This window comes from Manacus candei, unplaced genomic scaffold (assembly GCF_025592945.1).
Source record: "Manacus candei isolate 608988 ecotype Guabito, Panama unplaced genomic scaffold, ASM2559294v1 h1tg000014l, whole genome shotgun sequence".
Taxonomy (NCBI): Eukaryota; Metazoa; Chordata; class Aves; order Passeriformes; family Pipridae; genus Manacus; species Manacus candei.
In genome coordinates, this window is record NW_026138062.1 from 59,871,722 (window position 1) to 59,893,899 (window position 22,178).

General features: G+C 38.1%; 1 protein-coding gene across 1 annotated transcript in view; it reads left to right on the forward strand.

Annotated features, from left to right (window-relative positions):
• The first annotated feature begins 4,889 nt into the window (after window positions 1-4,889).
• The window catches only part of F5 (coagulation factor V), a 34,837-nt gene continuing 17,548 nt past the window's right edge, over window positions 4,890-22,178 (forward strand). Inside the window, exons 1-12 of the mRNA XM_051780910.1 lie at window positions 4,890-5,210; window positions 8,208-8,299; window positions 9,668-9,790; window positions 11,080-11,292; window positions 14,139-14,282; window positions 15,219-15,440; window positions 16,048-16,213; window positions 17,967-18,144; window positions 19,211-19,313; window positions 19,678-19,889; window positions 20,650-20,800; window positions 21,498-21,710. Of these exons, the coding sequence (XP_051636870.1) occupies window positions 5,050-5,210; window positions 8,208-8,299; window positions 9,668-9,790; window positions 11,080-11,292; window positions 14,139-14,282; window positions 15,219-15,440; window positions 16,048-16,213; window positions 17,967-18,144; window positions 19,211-19,313; window positions 19,678-19,889; window positions 20,650-20,800; window positions 21,498-21,710 (1,978 nt within the window). The 5' untranslated portion in view covers window positions 4,890-5,049. The remainder of the gene's footprint in view (window positions 5,211-8,207; window positions 8,300-9,667; window positions 9,791-11,079; window positions 11,293-14,138; window positions 14,283-15,218; window positions 15,441-16,047; window positions 16,214-17,966; window positions 18,145-19,210; window positions 19,314-19,677; window positions 19,890-20,649; window positions 20,801-21,497; window positions 21,711-22,178) is intronic.

Genomic DNA, 22,178 nt, shown 5'->3' on the forward strand with positions numbered 1-22,178 from the left:
CTTTTGAGAAGTTCTGCTGTGCTGCAGTCCACTTTCCTACTGCATATCTTACAGCTCTTGTGGTTCTATTTGCCTTCTAGATCTCTGTCTCTTGATCTTGAACTTGGAGTACATTCCCCTTTACGGGTGCTGCATGCAGCAAAGATGTGGGTGAAATTTTGATTGTACTGAATCTGAAAGTTATGCACAAGGAATGGGTTGTGGTGCAAAGGGGGTAACCTCACAGAAGTATAAAATAATAAACATCACAAGCTCTATGGTCAAACTGCAGATACCTAGTCCTCAATTTACATGAAATGCTTTTAAAATACCAAAAAATACTTGCTCACAATAAAAAACAAGTGTAGAAGAGAAAAAACAACAAAACAGTAAATTCCAAGCAATATGTGGGAAGTTCAGTCCTGTATTTAGTCTTCTAAAAGTCTAATCGAAGTCTAAGCTATAAATAATGGAGGGTGGAAATACTGTTTAAACAAACAGGGTAATTTCAACTTTGTCCTTCTGTGGCTGCATTTTTACATATGGGAAAATGGAGCTTGTTTAACCAGCTTGTTTATCAAACAGCCTGAGCCACTGATGGAGAACTAGACTGCCCTGAATTTGTCTGTGTGGTGAAGTCTGTAGGGACAGATACAATTTACTGTCTTATGCTAAAAGCTTACTGATTTCATGTTTCAGAAAGAAACACACCTATCTGCTTTTCTATTGGAAAATAACTTTCTCTGCTACTAACTTCTTAGAAGTGTTCGAAGTCTACTATTTGAAAAAAAAACCCAAACAAACCAACCCAAACCTGGATGTGGAAGATTCAACTATATGAAAGAAGAAAAATTTAATTAGTCCAGAATATCGTACCTATTGTTGGAAGTAGGTATGTATACACCTTGATAAGAGGCTCTCTTTTTGTTTTTGATAATCCAGTTTCATTTGCAGCAAGGTTTTATGATAAAAATATGCAAATCTTCCTAGTTGCAAACTGTTGCACTGATACCCTTACTGTTGTTATTCTCTACAGAAAGAAATCCAAGTTGAATATGCTGCTAGACTGACTTAGCATGAAGGCAACTGCTCCCGTGTTGCATATCAGTTGTAAGCCTGGGCAAATACAGAAATCTCTTAGTAAAGAAGACAAACTGGAACAGAGAGAACACAAACATTGAGTAGGAGCAAAATTCTTTCTCGAGCCAAACTGGAAATTTTCTGACGAAAATTAAACACACAGAGGGAAAAAAAAATATTTTGTTTGAATCAGTCCAAAATTTTGAACAACACATCATTAATGTGTTGAAGTTTTTGAAGACAGGAAGCTAGTGTATCCTCTTCTCTTTTTGTCCATTAAAAGGATTTTTTTTTTCAGACCATGAGTCAATGGTCTTAGACAAATTTGTTAAAGCACTGAAATTATGTTTTAAAGTACTTAGAAAATAAACATATTTCTTTTTCTCTGAAACTGCATTGAATTCAGCATTTCTATGCAAATAGTTTTGAGTCCTGCTAAATAATTGGTTTTGGCAAACATTGACTGAAGAAACACTCAGTTCTAACAAAGGACACGTGCTTTTCTCCTAGGAAAAAATACAGGTTTAAAACTTGTGAATGTATTTAGGTTTAAATCAACATGATTATCTGTCTTCTTGAACCCTGTAGTGCCAGGGAAATATGAAACACCCTTCTGAGTTCTTACTACCTTCTAGTGTGTTTATGAACACAGAAGTCACACAGCCTGCCTTCCCTTAACAGAATGTGTTCTTGTGAGGGCTGTCACCAAAACACATACACATCTTCCTTTTGTATAAGTTGCTATCTGAAAGAAAGCCACAGTTTCTCTGCCATCTTTTCTTTTTGCCTACTCATGTGGTTTTTGGCACAGCACACCTACTTTAAACTTCTAAAATGAGCTATTTCACAGATTAACCTTTCTTGGCTTTAGGGCCTACTTGCAGAAGTGAAGATGGTTTCTGTTCCCAATTCTGCCTGGAAGATTTGGTAAGTGCCCCCTCTGTCTTTTACCTACTTCAGGAGCACTGCTGATCAATAATTAACTCCTTGTTTGCCCATGAAATCCGTCCACTCTGCACTAAACAAAGTGCGCTCGCTGGACCACTGTGCATTGGTTCATGTGTTTGGATGAGAGACACAGAGATAGATCTCTGCTGGGGCATTATTAGCAACCAATTCCAGAATTGTTTTACAACCTTTTCTTCCCTCCCTATATGATCTCTATCTCCCTCTTCATCACTGTAATACAATTGTGAAAAGTGATGGCAGCCATCAGGATATGAGTGCCCGCTGGCACTTAGGACAGTGTTCGTGATGAAGTAGACCCAAGTTTGTCGTGGGTCATAATGTATAATTTGCAGAAAGTTGTATATCACTACTCTTCCACTCTTTGGAAAGATCTATTCCTAATTTCTCGGGCTCAGCCTAGGCTGTTCTGGGTGCAAAACTGGAAATGCCAGTTAATTTTACAGGTCAACTTTAGAGCAGGACTGGGAGCATCCTCTTCTAGTATGTTTTCACATGTAGCATAACAAGAATCAAGTTTATAATTACTAGGTGTCAGAACAGACAGTAATCTCACCCAGTTAGAAGATGCAGACCCACTTTTAGTGTTAAAAGGTATTGCTTATGCTTCTCTTTCCATGCTTTGTTTTCATTTGGCATTTCTGTACATCCCAAAGGTACTGCTTTGTTTTGGGAACAGCATTGCTCATTGTGCTGCAGAGATTGTCTTGCCAGCCTGGACTAGACCCACACTCCTCTGTGCATGGCTTTTGATGACATGATCTTTTGATGTTGCTGGTGAAATGTAATTTACATTTGAACATGTGGGTAGGCAGTGAGGATAAAATATGAAGTTTGCAACATGTGCAATGTCGTGAAGTAGAAAAAAAGATAACAACTAAATATATGAGTAGCCAATAAAATTGCATTATCTTGGAAGACTTCAGCCTGACTAACATCTTCTGTAGTCACTTGTCCTGTGACTAATAGTATTAGCTTGCAGGTAACCAATGCTAAATAAAAAAATTATATGTATGTATTAGACTTTCACCACATCAGACAAGAGGATATAATTGCAGATATTAGAAATTAGTGGTCAGGTGGAAGGGAAAAAAGTCTCTGGATTATTAATAATGATTTTCAGAACACTATGAAACTTCCTAAAGCCTAGAGACAATGTGATATAGTAGCTTAAATAAAATAAAAAAAAACAAACAAGACTGAACCAGATGATTTCAGTCAGCTGAATTTCATATTGATACTAGGAGCATGGGAAGAGGAGAAAATAAGGAAGTAGCCATTGTTGGACTGCTTGTTCTTAAAGCGTTAAAAAAGGGTAATACATGGTAATCAATTAGCTTAATGGAAAGTATATCTAATCTAATGTTATACTGTTCTTTAAAACTGTCAGTATTATCAGTCACACGTAAAAAAGTAATTACTTTTACCTTTAGATTGGTACTGCATTATTCATGGACTAAGAAATTTAAAAATAAAACTCCCAAATTCATAGAAATTGATAAAAGAGAAATAACAAATTGATGTCAGCTTTAATGATGCCCAGCTCACAGACACAAAGCAAGGGGGATTAAACAGGTATTCTGGGTATTAATTTCTAGCCTGCAATATTTTAGCTTTTTATTACAGGGAAGAATTATTAGAAATCTTCTTATAGTGGAAATTTCAAATGCAAACAGTTCATTAAACAGAATCACAGGAAGACTTGCTTAAAGTGAAAAATATACCACCATGTCTGTAGTCTTATGCTGTCTAAGTGATCATAATTGCTTTCAGGTTTAAGTATGAAATGACCCTGAAGTTTGGTAGGGAACATTTAGCTATTTGTCTTCATCATTTTTTTTTCCCAATCATCTTCCCTATTTTTTATAAGGCCATATGGTATCATACAGTTTGGATAGAATTAACCAAGCTGCTAGTTAGGCTATTCTGCTTTTAAACAATATATCAAGAATTGGTCAAGTTTTCTTTAGAAGTACTCTGAGAAAATGTTGTCCTTTTTGTCTAGTTCTGGAGTAGAATTATTTTGATTTGAGAGTTTAGGTAATTTTTTCATGAAAACATTAGCAAAACATTATTGAAAAAGTTGTTTTCATCTTCTGTCCATGAAAAAAATAGATAGGGATTTTAATTTTTTTGAGTAATTGAGCGTGCAGGAAACATGATCAACACATTTCTTGTTTTGACAAACTTCTCAGCACTGGCAAAAACAGGGAAACATTTTTTGTGACATCAGTGATGAGCTTATCGAAAGGTATTTTCCTAATGATTTCTCATTAGATAAATGTCAACAGACCGTAGTCAAGACTAGATGAAAAGTCTCCAGGCTGACCTGTTAGCAGCCACTGAGAAGCCCATTCGTTACCCATTACCTGAGGTATTTGGGAGTGTAGTGGGAACCAGACTGAAGCTGACAACATGTTTGGAAAGGTTACTGGCTTGCTACTATGCAGTACATGGTGACGTGAACTAGATTTAGCTCTGCACCCACTTGTAGTTCCCACACCTAATGCCTCAGCATTTTGCTTTTAAACTGGGAATTATTTCTTAGGAAGCGTAGCATCTACCTGGGAAATTTCCATCAGTGCCAGCCATGTGCTGGGTTTCTGTTTTCTGGGAAGACAGAAAGTATGCCCCCCCTTCTTCCTAACCATGCAAGTCAAACATCCTGTAATTGAAGTAATCCAAATAATTGTCTTCTGCCTCTGATATCCTGCTGCTTCAGTACACAGTGACCCAACCACAGTCTGTAGTGGGGCTTTGGCTGCTCCTCCTTGGTGCTTGTCCCTTGCTGAAGGTGATGTGGAGGAGGGGAAGGAAGGTAGTTTAAACAGTTTTTTATCTCTTTTGGATCCATGTCAGTAAGGGGGGGAGGAGGTGAAGAGCAATGACCTGAGCGTAGCAAATGCTGTTACCCTCTTGCATCATAATTATTTCATTTCTGAGGGGAAGTTAGAAGCAGCAACAGCAATAAAAGCAGCAGTTTCTGCCTTGTCCTCCAGAGCAGCATCAACAGGCATCTGTACCATGACACTGCACTGCATGGGTCTGTTTCTGTTGCTTGTGCTGGGTTCGTGGTGGCCAGACTCAGAGAAACGTGTGGCGGGAGCTGTGAAGGTCAGGGAGCACTATATAGCTGCTCAGATCACTAGCTGGACCTACAAACTGGAGTCTGAGGAAAAGTCCAGGTAACAAAGTACAGAATAAGAAGGATAAAACTAGTCCTTCCTTGTGACTGAAAAGTGGTTTGTGTCTCCCATCTCCTGTGGAATTCTAGAGCCCAGGAGGACTTTAGAGCCTGTTGAATTCAGAGGAGCTTGATTTACTTTAAACAGCATGATCTGAACTAGAGCCAGTGAAGTATTAAAAGCTCCTTTTTATTTGCTTCATTAGTGGGTAGAATTATTTTTATATTTTCAGAGTGCTTTTGTTAAATATGTTCCAGGTCTTGCTTTTGTCATCTTCTGTGTAGGTCAATGCTTGTTGTTCATGGTTTTCTAAGGTATTTATTTTAGGTATATGGATTTTGAGCAATGTTAAGTTGAGCCATGGTTTGTAAGATTTCAAAAATTATCATGTTTTAGAATTTGCTGAAGGAATAAATATGTTCCAGTTTGGATACTGTCACTTTCACTTAAATCAAAGCCTGATGAACTTTGGAACTAGCTATGTGGTTTCTGAGTTGTTCAGTAGTTTTGTGAAATGTACGTCCTGAGTTCTGCCGAGTAAAGGATCAAGCATTGCTATACTTTGTTAAGTGAAACTACTAATTTCATTTTTTTTCAGAGGGCATTGCAGAATGGCCAGCCTACCTGCATACACCAATCAAGCATATAAAATATGTTATTTGTTTTACCACTATTATCCTTAGGATTATAAACACTACAAGTACAATGCTACAGAGTACAGAATGTGGATGTAATTTAGAATTCTGCTTAAATTAGGCAAAAAAATTACTAAAAATTAAATATTAAAATTAATTTAAAATTACTTGTTCTCCTACATTGAAAGTATATTTGGATGCTGGTGCTTTTTTATATATATTGATGAATTACTTGTTTTCTTTATTTTTTGCATTTGTAATTTTTTTTCTTCTAAACATGTATTGCGTTTTGGGATAATATGAAAAAGATATTTCCAGTTCAGACTGTGACTTTATAACTGTTCTTTTTCTCAAGACTTAATTAAAACAAAGTTTCTGTGATTTCTAAAACCCCACTTGGAAATTAAATACAGCTGGTATAAGCATAATGTCAAACTGGCAAGACAGAAGAAAATGGGATTTAAATGTAGGAACATGAAGCCAAATATCTTTTAAGTATTGACCTGGGCATGTGAACTTACTGGTTAGAACTTCATTCCCTTCTGCACTGGGTGCATCAATGTAAGCATCAACTGCTGTCTCAAACCTCAGTTGAAGTACTCTGGGATAACTCAGGAATATTTCATACACAAAGCCTATTGAGTTATCTGTCATAAATATTTAGAGCAAGTCCCATCCCAAATGACCAATGAATTTTGTAGAGCTTATAGAAATTTAACTTAAAAACAAAGCAAACAAACAAACAAAAAAGCCCCCAGCAACGTCCCCCCAAAAAACCCAATACAAAGATACTCACTGAGAAAAAGCTAATGGCTTGGATTCCAAAGGATTTGTAACTTGTGCTGGTTTCAGTGCAAACTGAATGTCTAAATACAGTGGTAAGAATATGATACTTTGCTGGTTTTAGTTCTAAATAACTGAAGAGAGGCTGAAAAGAAAATGGATTCTTCCTGAACTATTTTCTTAGTTTTCTGATCATATAGACTAGAAAAGGATACCTAACTTCTCTGAGTGCTGGTCTTACCTTCGTAGAGGTTTGTTACTATGTACAAGTGATATTTATAAGGCACTTAAGAGCAAAGTGAAAATTTATTATTCTGTGAATGCAGTGTTGCTTCTGCAGTTCCTAAAAGTTATGTAACTATGCCTGCAGTCTGAGATTTCTGAAGTGTTAGTGAGCTATGTATTTTGTTCCTTCTAGCTGTACAATTAGCACTGATAAATTTCCTCTTTCACCCCTTGGTCTTACATGCATATCCTATTGAACATTGCCACGTTAGGGCAGCACTTGTCAATGTAGGTTATGGATCAGGTCCTTCTCTTTAAACAGTTAAACAAAGTTTTATCAGTGACTAACAAGTGGGGAATGGATTGAAACACGACCTGCTTCTGCCTGATTCTGCTATTGCGAGTGAGTGTCACAGAGGAATTTACAGAAGATCTCTCAAAAAGAGATCTCCCCCTTATGGACCCTGGATGTCACTGAAGTGAACTCCCTGTGATATCTCTGCTCAGCCTCTCCATGCTTGAGCAGACCATCAGCTCTCTACTGTCAAATGTGACTGAAAGGGCATTGCAAAGAAAGCAGGTGGAATTACTGTTGGATTCAGTCATCATACATACTAAAATAAATCAACCAATAAATGTGAAAGGCTATTATCCCTCCAACCCTCATCATTATTTCCATTACAAAAGTTTGGTGTGCTGGTTTCCTTCTGTTTGCTTAAATATTTTCTAAGAAAACATTGTGTGGTCTACTGGGTGCCAAATTATTTATGTAAGAAGACTAAGGGCACTTGCAGTGTTTCTCATTTTCTAACTTGCTGTGAGATCCTTAATTGTTGTCAGAGGAGAATTTTGTGCTTGCCTCCAAGGTCATTGCTGTGACAGGAGCTTGCTATTAATGCTGTTGTAGAATCCTTCTGGTGAGTCTTGAAGTTCAAGCATGGGGCTGAGTAAAAAGAAAGTCAGGTTTCTTTCACTGCGTTTTGTCAGATGCTTTCTAGTTTAAGCGTGGTTGAGACATCTTCATCTGTGTCTTGGACAAAACAAAGACATCTTCATCCCAGAATCAAGAAGACCTACAGAAACCACCAGCAAAATCAGGGGTGAACTGTGCTAGGTACTGTAATTGAATGTCCCATATGAAATGATCTAGCTCAGGAACATCATAGTTTCAACAGAGTAAGAAGGAAGAAGACACTACAAAGAGTTAGACTGTGTGATTTGCCTTCAGCAAAATGTGCAAGTGATTAAATGTAATTCCAGGCTTCATTTTCTGAGAATATCCATTAAGCAGCAATGGCATCTCTTAGAATCTTTGTCCTTTCAAAGTTTTTTTTTGTAACTCTTTTGGTTTCAGATTGGAACACCCACATCCTGTGTTTAAGAAAATTTCTTACAGAGAATATGAAGGGGATTTTAAAAAAGAAAAACCAGCAAATACATTTGCAGGTAAACAGGAAGGAAATGTTCTGAGTATTTTTGTTTGTTGCTTGTTTTAAATCCAGTGACAAGCTAAGCAAGGTTGTATTTCTGTGTCCATTGTTTGCACATAAACCAAATAAGCACAGAGGATGAGGTCTCCACAGTGCACGAGGCTTTCAAAGGCCATAGAGAGGCTGGACTCTCAGAGACTGTGACTGTCTGCAAATTTATTGCAGTGTACAAAGTTGCTCCCTTTGTTTTCAGCATCTGATGAGACTTCCCATATGCATTTAGATTTGTATGGCACTGTCACAATGGTGTCACTGTAAATTCACATGGAAAGAGCCCAAGACCTGAGGCTAAGTATGTTTCTGATAGATCAGTGAAAAGGAAAAACTCTAAGGATGAGTGTGAAAGATGTCCCCTTGCCTTTGTGTCTGTTACTGCTTGCAGATGCTTTAAGTGGATGGAAGCAAGTTCTCATACTCATCCCATACATAAGTATGGTACTTGTGTTCTGGTACTTAGGCAGAATGCTTATGTAGTCTGTCTGGGTTTCATATTAATAGATAAAATAATTTCAGATGTTATATGTTCAGATTTAGATTTCAAAGTAAATGTGTGTGAGGTTACTGATATGAAATTATGACAAGTTACCCTGAAAGACCTAGTGTATGATCTGATTCCTTTCAGTTTTGTTTGTTCTCCTGTGTTTTCCAAATCTGCTTCTTTCTAATTTACAAAATAGTTTACAAGAAAAGAGCCTAATAAGCCACAAGTTGTCATAGCAGTTTCATCCATTGCTTATTTTTGCAACATGGGGAGTAGGGATAAAAGCTCCTCTTGAAACCTTTTGCAGGAAATGCCTCAAGAAATTTGCAACATGGATCTGATTATTTATTTGGATAACATTTTGGGATGGAAAGATCTTTTTGTTCTGTGACTTCTGGCATTGAGAGTGCTACTCAGAGAAATGTGCTTGAATGCCTTTCTCTAAAGTCTTAAACTGTAAAACGTCTGTCTTCCTAAAACTGTTTAATTAAATTGTATATGAAGAATAGCTATAAATTTCTAATGAACCTCAACATGAATCTTTTGATAATTTTTTTGTATCTGGAAATAACTTCCCTCCTCCCCCCAATCTATTATTTCCTGTGATTTTTAACTGCAAGTTACAAGATATACAATTTATAACATTCCTGACTAAGAGCTGCAGGATTTAAATCCCCATATGCCTTTTTACGGGTAAATCTTCATTGCAGTGATATTACATTCTTTGTATCAATTTTGCAACTTATACTTTGAGAGCTGATATTTCTTAATGGGGGAGAGAATTCTTTGTTACACTAACCATACTGCTTTGCTCATATTTTCCTCTGTCTTAAATAACTACAGGACTTCTGGGACCAACTCTGCGTGCTGAAGTGGGAGATACTCTAGTAGTTCACCTTAAAAATATGGCTGACAAGCCAGTCAGTATTCATCCCCAAGGCCTAGTTTACAGCAAACATGAAGAAGGTAAATGCTGTAAAAACTGTGGTTTGTTCATTTGCTTATAAAGTACTGCATGAAATGTTGAGAGAGGTCCAGACAGATGTTAGAGGATACATGTAGCACAAATATGTGTTGATCCTGGATTGAAACATCACATCCATTGTTAGCTCCTTTCTTGTTCATCAGATTATTATTAGAATCTAATAATACACTGTCCAGGAATATTAGTGTCTAGGAATATTAGTGTCACCTGACATGTGCAGTCTCCTGACCAGCTGCCTGTGTGCTGACACTGTTCCACAGAATCACAGAGTGGTTAAGGTTGGAAGGTACTTCTGGAGGTCATCTGGTGCACCCCCATGTAATTGCAAAATATTTTATTTTGGGACATGTAAACTCTTAAATACAGGTGTAAAAACCTTTTCCAAATCCCTTTCAATAGTATACGTCAAGGCATTATTGGTAAAGGCATTTAACAATGCTGATCATGCTGCTGTGATACTCAGCATTTAATGCTCAGCTTTGTGGAGTTTTGCTCCTGGAACCTTTGTGAGACAAGCAAAAAGAGATCATAAACTATGACTAAATTAACAGTAAAATGTCTGCACCAGCACAAAGCAAGTTTGATTGCTCGTGCTTCTTGGATTGCCCTGCCCTGGGTACTGAGGCAGAGCTCTGACCTGCAGTTTACAAATTTATTCAAGGCTTTGTTTGCTGTGTGGGTACAAAAAGAGTTTTGCAACCCCATCTCATAGAGTTGAACATCTCATGGGAAGTGATAGGTGGTTCAGTTTGACTTATTAATGTGCCTCTTGCACCTAGGATTTTGATTCTCTGGCTCCCCTTTGTCATATTGCAAATCTGTTGGATATGGCAGGAACAGATATGAGCCATTACTGCTCATTATCTGGAAATGCAGTGTACAAAAGGCCTAAGGCAGCAAGGCAATGCCAACCCACACAGTGGCTTTATGACAGTTAGGAAGGTGACAAAGTGAGCAGCATTCCTCTGCAGAGCATCAGTGGGCAGAGGCTGAAGCTTCATGCCATCCTAAGCCTAGTCAGACTAATGAAGAGCCCAACCTTTTGACGGTGGTGACAGTTCTAGGAAATCTTTTATCTGTCGGGATGGTGGGGTAGCTACTCTCCCCATGCTACTCTCCCCACTGTGAGTGGAATCATGAGTTATCTGTTTGAAGCTGAAGTATCATATAGGCAAGACACAAAGCTTTTGGAACTGATTGTAGGAGGATATTCCAGCTGTTTTAATTGCCCTTTGTCTTCATGCCACCCTACTGACTCTTTTCTTGGCAGGCTCCCTGTATGATGACAGAACATCATCTGCAGAAAAACGAGATGATGCTGTACTTCCAGGCCAGGTCTATACATATGTGTGGGATATATCAGAAGAAGTTGGTCCAAGAGAAGCTGACCTTCCTTGTCTTACTTATGCTTATTATTCTCATGTGAACATGGCAATGGATTTTAACTCTGGTTTGATTGGAGCACTGCTTATCTGTAAGAAAGGTAATGAAATGCTTTAAGACTACCATGAGGTAATAAAGTTTCATTTCTTAACAAAGTTAAGGCTGTATGATATTGAGGGAAGATACATTATTTTCTTTTTCACATTTTTACATTCAGTGTAAAATAATTAGGTTTTAACATCATTCTTTTAGATATTAAAGTTTTTAAATGCCAGCTTTCATGCATCCTATAATTATAGGATGTGCAGAGAGCATTATTAAATAGATACATTTGCCTGTATTGATTGCATTTTCAGTTGCTTAACTGCTAAATATATGACCTCAAATTGCCTGTCTTAGAATATATACTTTGTAAAACTTCATTCGAAATGATTCAACCACTTCAGAGAATAAGGTAAGAAATAATAGTTTTACCCTTGTCTTTTAAAGGCTATCTGATCAAGAGCCTGGAGCATTCTCTCTTCTGTAAGAGCTTAAAATTGCAGAGCAATATGTCTTTTGCTAGTCATTTGAAAATATGGACAAATTTGAACAGATTACAAGTCTTAAAATTGTTTTTGCATGCAATCAGAGACTTTAGATTTTAGCAGTCTGAACCATTGAATTCCATCTCCACTAATCTGGTATCTTGTAGGATTTGTAAATAGCTGCTAGATACATACCACTGGTTTGAGGGACATTTGAAACAGTACACCATCCTGTAAGCTACTTAAACTTCTTGCTAGTCCCTTAAATTATAAGTTTTTCCAAGTTGTATATCCTTGTTATAGTGAAAGCACTATAACAAGTGAGTTATTGGCTCGATCCTCTTCCTGCAGTTTGAGTCAAAAATTTTGTATAGACTGTAGACTGCATGGACTTGGACCTCAAAGTTTTCCTGAAAGTAAACATAAAGTTAGTTTGGTGTGGGGTTACACAAGAACACTCTCTTGACTGATAGATACCCATTATATCACCTTAAAGGAGTGGCATTACTATTAATTATCTTCCTTCTGGTTTATTTGTTGTGGGGTTTTTTTTGAGAATTGGTGCTTTTAGTATTATCTAGGACTTGTTATTTTCCTAATTTCTTAGGGTTTCATTTTTTTCTCTGTGTTTCTGTGATTATATGCATTTCATGGTATTCTGGTGGAGCTAATCTGGACAATTACTTTGAAATTATTTCCTTTTCAGGCTTCTCGAATTCATGCATATATTGTGGGCTTCTGCTGGATATGAATTTGAATATGTTTGGGTGACCAGTACCTTAAAGCCAATTTGACCATATGTTTCTAGCTAGAGCAAAGACAAACAGCTCACTATGCACATTTTTAAGATTTCTGAACACAGTTGCTTTAACTGGGCCCTGTATATGGCAGGTGTGCAATATATCTGTGTGTTTGTTCTGCCTGGTATGGAGGTAATTTTCTTCACAGCAGCAAATATGGTGCTGTGTTTTGGATTTGTGACTAAATAGCATTAATAATATACCCACCCATGCTAGGGCAATTGCTGAGCAGAGCTTGCACAGTGTCAAGGCTTTCTCTTTTTCCTGCTCAGACCTCCCCAGTTAGTTGGCTGGGGATGGACAAAAGGTTGAGAGGGGACCCATCTGGACAGGTGAACCAAATAGGCCAAAAGGATATTTTCTACCATACAACATCATTATCCAATAAAAAATGGAGGTGGAGGAAGAAGCAGCAATGTGGGGAGAAGGGGGGCGTGTTGACTTGTTGACTTCCAGGGTGGTTGTTCCTGAGAGACTGGCTGGGCATCGGTCAGCTTGTGGGAGATAATGAGTGATTTCTTCTGTGTTGCTGTTTTTTATCCATCTTCCTTCACCTTTGAACTATCTTTATTGATCCATGAGTTTACTAATTTTTGTTCTTCCTGTTTTCTCTCCTGTCCTATTGAGGATGGGAGGGCATTGAAGTGGCTGTGTGTGTGTTTGGCTGCTCGTTGCAGTCAGCTCATCACATCTGGACACATTAAGAGCAGCATAGGTGGTGAAGGTTGTAAGAAGTGGACTTTTGAGTTAAAGCGCTGCCTGAATGTTCTTTGCATGACAAGTAAATAAATTCCTCTGTTAATTTGAGACTTCTTTTGTGAAAGAAAACAGGACTTTGTAGCCTCTCATAAATAAAAGGGATTGTATTAAAGATAATTGCTTCCACTGCCTCTTTTCCTAAGTAGAATTATCAACAAGTTCCCAAATTTTTAGTCCCTGCAGTGCAGATGGACCAGATTATGTACTGAAAGTAGCAAATGGAAGTTTTTGATGTGAGCAATCCACAGAAAGAGCAGTAAAATAACACCAGTTCTGTGTGACATGTCCAGAATGAATTCTGCTTCTTGATAGAATTTGCACCTATATCACAAAATCAACTGGACAATTTATTGTACCTGATCCATTTCAGCAGTATCTGTTGAAGTCTTTTGTATGTAAATGTTGTTTGGTGAGTTTTAAGCTTTTTAAAGGTGCCGATTACCTCAGTGTAGTTCTTGAAAAGGTACTGTTCACACTGCTGGTGACTCTGCCATCATTCTCTGTGCCTCACAGTCTCAAAAGGGAGGGCAGCACCTGATTGTGAACAGAAGGTGTTTGGCACTCCCATTCATTAAGGCAATCCCTACTACACATTGCCAGAATTGTCTGACACAATTCATTGCATGGTGTTTATCTCTTCTGGGATATTACAGACTTTTGATTTTGTGGTTACCCAACCCAAAAGTACTTTCAGAAATAAAATCATGTTATGAGTGTTCTCAAGGTCTTATTTTGGTCAGGCTCTGCCATTACATGGTAACAGGGGAACAAGCTATTAAATATACATGAATGCAACTGCATGGATGTGACAACTGCTTTACTTCTGCTTCAAAATGAAACCTGTTGTTTCTCCTTCATAGGAAGCCTAAATGAGGATGGGTCACAGAAACTTTTTGACAGGGAGTATGTACTGATGTTTGGTGTGTTTGATGAAAACAAGAGTTGGCAAAGATCAGCATCAGTCAAGTACACAATTAATGGCTATACTGATGGAACATTACCAGGTACTGTTCAGGCTTGTGTGAAATGAAATTAGCATTGATGAACATTGAATATTACTTTTATTTGCTTTCCGTGCATGTAAATAGGAATGTGGAAAAATGGTAGAAAAAGGCTATAGCCTTTTTTTAGAATGTATCTGTGAGCATCTAAATTCTAGAATAAAAGCTGTGTTGCTGGAAGGAAGTCATGACAAATTGCTGATAGGAACAATAAGATTACTTCTTAGAAGTATTCTACTTGAAGAACAGGATTATTAACTCTAAAAAGAAATAAAATTCCCTCAATTTTTTACTCAGCTGATGGGGGGAGAGTAATGTGGTTAAGTGGTTTGTTTTACAGCATATAGAACATACTAGGTGAAGAACTTCCTGGAAGTAGAAAGTCAATTACCAGTAAGTGAGAAGACTAGGAAGGTGGTAATGGGGCTATTTTATTGCTAATGTTTTTCCCTTGTTCTCCTAAGGAACTACTTTCATATCTCTCTCCCATCCATTGAGCAAATACAAAAGGATGTCTTAAGTGTTTTTTTAAGCAAACATTGGTTAGGGTAGTTACTGTCACTAGATACCATGTCATTCTTTAACTTGGATCCTTGCTTTGTTCCTCTCTTTCCCTGCCCTGCTCCTCCTCTCACCCCCCAAACAAGGACAGATCAGCTTTCCAAAAGAGGGCACTCCTTTTGTGCCACCTCGCTGTAAGTTAGGTGGTCACTTCCAGATAAGATGTAAACACCTATCTTTCACTAACATACAACATTTTGGTATCTGTTCCATTTACAACCTTCTGAAACTTCATCTTGTTGCAAACAGTGATCCCAGGAGTCAGATTTCTTTTTTTTTTTTTAGCGTTTTGAGTGAAGATTCACTTCAAACTTAGTCTGCACAGGGGACTTGAATGATTTTCCTGTATTCTGAACACTATTCTTGTGTCTCTTTCAGATTTAGAGGCTTGTGCTTATGACAACATTAGCTGGCACTTGATAGGAATGAGTTCCAAGCCAGAAATTTTCTCCATTCATATCAATGGCCAGTCCATGGAGCAAAGACATCACCGAGTTTCTACCATTAACCTGGTGGGAGGAGCATCAACCACAGTAAACATGACAGTGACTGAGGAAGGAAGGTGGCTCATATCTTCTCTTGTCCAAAAGCACCTGCAAGGCAAGGGAACATCTATTTATTAGGCACCTGTAGAGTTGTCCTTCTCTTGTTCATGTCCCAAATAGCTTCTACTGTTTTGCAACAGTACAGTTAATCTGTTTCAGGGGGTTTTGTAATTTCACTAAGAAAGCACTGGAGAACAGGGCATTTTGTTGAAATTAAAAATGCATGATGAACTAAAAGACTTACCTGCTGTGTGCAGGTCACAGAGCAACAGTGAATCAATACTCCAGCATCTAAGTCTCTGTGAACTGTTCAGATAAGCACCATTATAAAATGAGTAAGGAACCACCTGTTTCCTGAGAAACTGAGTAATTTCAGCTAAGGGCAACTCAATCTGATGAAAATATTTGCTGTTATCATCTGAAAGTGGTATCTTTCAGCAATAGTGTTTTAAAATATGAGAGAAATGTCTGTCTTATAAGAGCTGAAGATGTGTTTGGGTTGGGGGGGGGAACAGGAAAATGTAGCTTTCAGGCCCAAAAAGATGGCAGTCAAATGAACAAAGGCTTACTGGCAGCCTTAGCTAAAGGAATGAGAAACACAGTTGGAGTGGTAAGAGCTCATCAAATGGGAAATCACTGTGGTACTGTTTCTTCTCAATTAGCTGGAATGCATGGTTACCTCACTGTAAGAGACTGTGGGGACAAAGAGGTGAAGAGGAGTCAGCTCTCCTATAAAGAACGTCTTATGGTCAAAAACTGGGAATATTTCATTGCTGCAGAAGAAGTTACTTGGGATTATGCCCCAACTATTCCAACCAGCCTTGATAGGTAAAGTAATACTTTGTGAACATAATATGGAATATTAACATGAAATCACAGGATAATTCAGGTTGGAGAGGGCCTCTGGGGATCCAACAGCAAAGTTGGATCCAGTTGCACAGGACCTTATCCAGTTGCATTTTCATTGTCTCCAAGGACACGGACCCCTCAGTTTTTCTTGGCACCTTTGCAACCTCACAGTGAAAGAGTTTTTCCTTATATCTAATCAGCCTTTCTCATGTTGCACTTTGTGTCCATTGTGTCTCATCTCTTAGGTATGCAGCTCTGAGAAGAGTCTGGTCCTACTTTCTCTATAATACTCCATTTGATAGTTGAAGATAAAAATAAGATGCTCCCTTAACTGTCTTCACACAACTGAATAAATCTGGATTTTGCTTGTATATCAAGTGCTCTGTCTCTCTGATCACCATAGTGGCCCTCCACTAGACTGCCACCAGTGTCAATGACTTTCTTAGCTGAGGAACCCAAAAGTGGACACCTCCTTTTGTCTCTCAAAGGGAGCCCAAAATAGGAATATGACTCTAGGAATTACCCAAAGTAGCATATAAGCCTATTTTCTAAAATACTTTTTAACATGAATTCTGCTGAAATAAATAATCCTTAAGAGGAAAGGAAAGGGAGGGAGGGAGGGAATATTTCTGGAGATTAAAAGTTTTTAGAAGTTCAGTGCAATAAAGTGTTTAGAGACCGGGAAAAAGAGGTATCTCTCTATAAATGAACTTTGCATGGCATCAATGTAGATGTAGTAGAAGTCATAATAAGTAAGCATATTGGGCTATTTTGTTCAGCTTCAGATAAATAGAAGGAATTCTGTAACATACATGATGTTTTAGTATACAGTGCTACCAGTGCACTGTAAGGTTAAATTTGCAGTCTGTCAATTCCCCAGTGCCATTTGTGTCTTTACAAGCCTTTACAAGCTGGTATTCATAAGAACCTTTAAGGATCAAGCAGAACAAGACAAATTCCTTATTCTGTAAGGGTTATAGTCTCCTATACGTCCTTAGAAATATAGAGTTCACATAATTCCTCCTCCTTTGGCATGATTTGCTTCCCTTATTTGCTCTTGGACTGTATGGAACAAACTTTTACATCTTTCCTGCTAGTCACACAGTTACTTAACCACCTTAGTGCTCTGATTTTCCCCCCTTTGTTCAAAACTACAGAATTTATCCCTGTTTATTAACCTTTTTTGGAGTGCAAGTGATGATGAACATGTTACTCTGTGTAACTTCCCAGTATTTATCCTAGTTTTGCTCTCAGCATTAAAACAATGTTTTAAACCTCAGTGTAACACTGCTGACTGTATAGTGCTTGACTGGCATTAAGATTATCTGTTCCTATTTCACCTGGAGACTTTGCTACTGTAAGCAAATTGTTTATTTTTTTCTATGCTCAACTATGCTTTTGTAAAAGGAGAACAGTAATTTCTGTTGTCTTACCTTGAAAATGTATCTGCTGCTTCAGTTTGTTTCTTTCTTGCATGTATACCCTGTTAAATTAAATGTAAACTCTGATACTAATTGGTCATATGTGATACTGGAACACAAGTAATGGTCCAAGATTCTTCTTACCTAATTTAGGTTAGAATTTGGGGTGAAGAGCATTAGGTCAGTTTGGGGTTTGGATTTTTTTTTCAAGCAGTGAAGCTTCTACCAGTTGCTTGAGTACTAATTTTGTATTCTAAAAGATGTTACTATTCAAGTTTTGTTAATCATTTGTCTTTTCCTTTATTTTTAAGACACTATAAAACACAACACTTGGACAACTTCTCAAATCTCATAGGTAAAAGGTATAAAAAGGCTATTTTTAGGCAATACACCGATGCCACCTTCACAAAACGTCTGGAAAATCCCCGCCCAAAGGAAACTGGGATCTTGGGCCCTGTTATCAGAGCTCAACTTAATGACAAAGTCAAAGTAAGTAACATAAATGCAGATATTATTTATACTGTGGCATAATTTTCATTGGGGCAGAAATACAAAAGAACCAGTTAGATTTGTATTGTTTGTCAAAAACAGCAAATGTTATAAATATTTGCCCTATTAAAAGGTATGACCACAAGTGGCAGTGTTTAGCTTGCATTTTTTGGCATTCCCTCTATATTTTCCATGTTTGTGCTTTATTTTACAACATAAACATGCTTCATTCACACTCTTTGTAAAATATATGTTGACGTTGGTCCAAAATGGGAAAAAAGGTAAACTTGGGTAGACTTCTGGGGGGATTTGTATGTGAGGCCAAACTTCATGAGTCCCTTCTGTATTATGTTGATTTTTTTTTCCTGGCTGCTTTAGAAGATGGTACTCAATTTCCATATGTTCTTTCATGAAGTTATACTATGAAACTACAAAGCATTTGCTTGACAGGCTTGTGCTGCTGTCACATCTGCTTGTCTTTCTGTTGTCACTTAATGATGCATCACAAATTTCTGTGACCTTTAATTTCCATAATTTCCACCATGACTATGTGACTCTGAATTTGAGTTTATCATGTTTTGTTTTGGGGGTTTTTCCTTTTTTTCTTTTTTTTCCCCTCCTGTTTTCATCAAGAATAGACAGGACATTTTGTCTTTTCCTTGCATATCCGCATTGGGTCTTGGAACTGAGGACAAGATTTGGTTTTAAATTTGTTTTCTCCCATATTGAAGGTTATGAAGAAGTGTAGTCAATAACTTCGTATTTCCAGAGATAGTGTGTGCCTAGTAAGTGGAAGAACAAGTGTTCTTTTTAGACCTTCCAGAGACCAGGTGTAAGCAGCTGAACTTCACTCAGTGGAGTCTACAAAGTCTAGAAGCAGGGTACTAGCATCATTTAGACTGTGGGTTTATATTATAAGACAATATTTATTACATCCCTTTGCCTTTCTGGCACTTCCTGGGCTGAAACCAGGCAAATTCTACCATAGTGGAAACTTTGTTATGTATTCAGACAAGGATTTATTGAATACTAATTTTTTTTTTATTATTTTTGCCTACCAATATAGGTTGTATTCAAAAATAAGGCCAGTCGACCCTACAGCATTTACTTCCATGGAGTGACACTTTCAAAGAATGCAGAAGGGGCTGATTATCCTCTGGACCACACAAGTAAAAAATTTGTGAAATATATTTTGCCTGTCACTGACTGTTGTGGATGGTTTGCTTGCTTTGAAGAAGATGCTGTGTCTAGGAATGTGCATGACTGGGAGACTTCAGTTCTGTTCTCTGCCTCTGCTTGCCTGTTGTATTGCCTTATAGAGACACCAAGGTATTTTCTGCAAAGCAGAGACAAATACCCTTCTATGGTGTCTTAGTTTTCTGTTCTTGTTCATGATCTTAGAGAGAGAAAAAATTCATTCAGTTATCTCAAGGCAGCTTGAAATGGCCTAACTGCACCTAGAAGTGCAGCTTGATATTAAGGTCTGACTCTCAGTTTGTGTTATTATTGTTCTTCTTCTTTGTTTTTCCTTAGGCAATGGCACCCAGAGTAGAGGAGTTGAACCAGGGAAGACGTTCACTTACGAATGGAAAATCTCTAAAACAGACCAACCCACTCGACAGGATGCTCAATGTATTACAAGGCTATATCATAGTGCTGTAAATATTGAGAGAGATATAGCCTCTGGGCTGATTGGCCCACTGCTGATTTGCAAAAGTGAAGCACTGACGCAGAAGGGTGTGCAGGTAACATGTTTGGCAACCTCTGAGAGACAGATTTGGCTCAAATAATGGTATTTGATCTACAGTGAATTTGGTTTTTGCTTCCCTTAGAGAATTGTTCTGTAGAGAACAATTAAACCAATAGGTTCCTGAAGAAATCACTCAAAGAAACAGTCCTCTAACTGTCCGCAGCAGTACAGGAATTATATTTTTCTTAGCAAGAGCAGCATATCAGCAAAAGGTCAGCCTGACTTGAAAGTGTATCTCTAGACTTGATAATAAATTTTCCTGCTGCTATTATATCTTCATACTCTAAAGACATTCAGATCAGACCTGGTCCCTTTCTGTAACAAATATAACTCAACAGCATCTGACAATCTCAGACATCAGTTAACCCAGAACAACCCAAACAGCATGGGAGAGTTCTGGGAGAGTGGTTCTCATGCCATTCATCAAAGTGTTGCTTGGCAAAGACATCAACATCACTTGGGAGAAAAAAAATGTCAAAAGTATATGCTCAGGCCAAGTCAGAAGTCTGGTACTCTTACAGAGAGCCCAGTCTTAAACCATCTGTGTATAACCAGTGCAAGTGGCTTGCTCAGTGCTCCACCACAACTTAAAATTTGGACCCCCTGCTCCCTTTTCCTCAGCCCTTGGATCATGCTTACCACGACTCTGGTGAAGCTTATGTTTCTCCCATAGTAAGTAAGGAAGATTGAAAGACTGAGTCCTTAATACATGTGTCTGCTCATAAAATCTGACTGCTGTATTGATTGTCTTTCAGAAAAAGGCAGATGGGGAGCAGCAGGCAATGTTTGCTGTGTTCGATGAAAATAAGAGCTGGTACCTAGAGGATAACATCGAGGAGTACTGCAGCAACCCAGCCAGTGTTAAAAGGGATGATCCCAAGTTCTATAACTCAAACGTAATGCACAGTGAGTGGGATATCAAGATGAATAATATGAAAGCTTATATTAATCTGAGCATTCAGTGATTGCTTGTATTTAGAAGTATGTGTAATCAGGGAATTCTCTAGAGGGCCAGGGAACTTCTAACCATGCCAGGTGACACTGTACATAAATATGCAATATCGTAGAATTATTAAGGTTGGAAAAGATCTCCCAGATCATCAAGTCCAACCTTTGACCTAATACCACCATGCCCACCAAACCATACTACAAAGTGCAACGTCCACTTGTTTTTTGAACACCTCCAGGGACGATTCCACCACTTCCCTGGGGAGCCTGTTCTAATGCTTAACCACTCTTTCAGCAAAGAAATTTTTCTGAATATCCAACCTGAACCTCTCCTGGTGCAACTTGAGGCCATTTCCCCTTGTCCTATCACTAGCTGTCTGTGAGAAGAGGCCAACTCCCACCTTGCCACTAGGGACTAGGCTTACTCTGGACCCTGAAGCAAAGGCAAGGGTTAATTAAACTTCAATACAACACCCTGTTGCCTTAGAGTTACTATTTCCAGAGATGGAATCTCCATCAAGGCTACTGCAATTTCATCCCTGTGCCAGCCTCTTTCCAGTGAGTCCAGTTCAGTGGGCTGACATCAAAGAACGGGAGGTTTTAAAAGTCTTACTCTGAAAATGTTGAGATCACTTTTACTTTGTTTTCCTTTTAGCAATAAATGGCTATGTGTCTGACAGCAGTGAAATTCTTGGGTTTTGCCAAGATACTGTGGTTCAGTGGCACTTTTCCAGCGTTGGCACTCATGATGAGATTGTCTCTGTTCGCCTTTCTGGACACTCTTTTCTGTATCGAGGGAAATATGAAGATACATTGAACCTTTTCCCGATGAGTGGAGAATCAGTCACAGTGGAAATGGACAATGGTGGTAAGTGGTAGAACTATAGTGTTTGACAGCTCTTCTAAGATATTATTTAATCTCCAATCTATAGTGACTTACCTAAACAGGAAAGAAAACTTTTCAGATGAACACAGTGCTGGAAACCGTTGAATCATTGCCCCACTGCAACTGATGTATAGGGAGTTTTGTTGGCTACACAGACTTAGCACTCAGCATAATTGTATGCTATACTGAGGCTCTTTTTGTTGGTTGTCTTGTAGTTTGTTTTTTTTTTTTCCACTGCACAATTAGTATTGGGCTTAGTAATGATCATTTTAAGGCAATTCTAAGATTCTTCTTCAAAGCGATCCAGTATCAACTGCACTGTATGATTTCCAATTTTGCCACATACTTTTCTATCCTGAGCAGGCTAAAATGGGCCAAAACTGTCAAATTATGCTAGTCATTACTGGACAAAATAGCTACACCTCAGCTTAGGCTTGTGGTCATTTAACA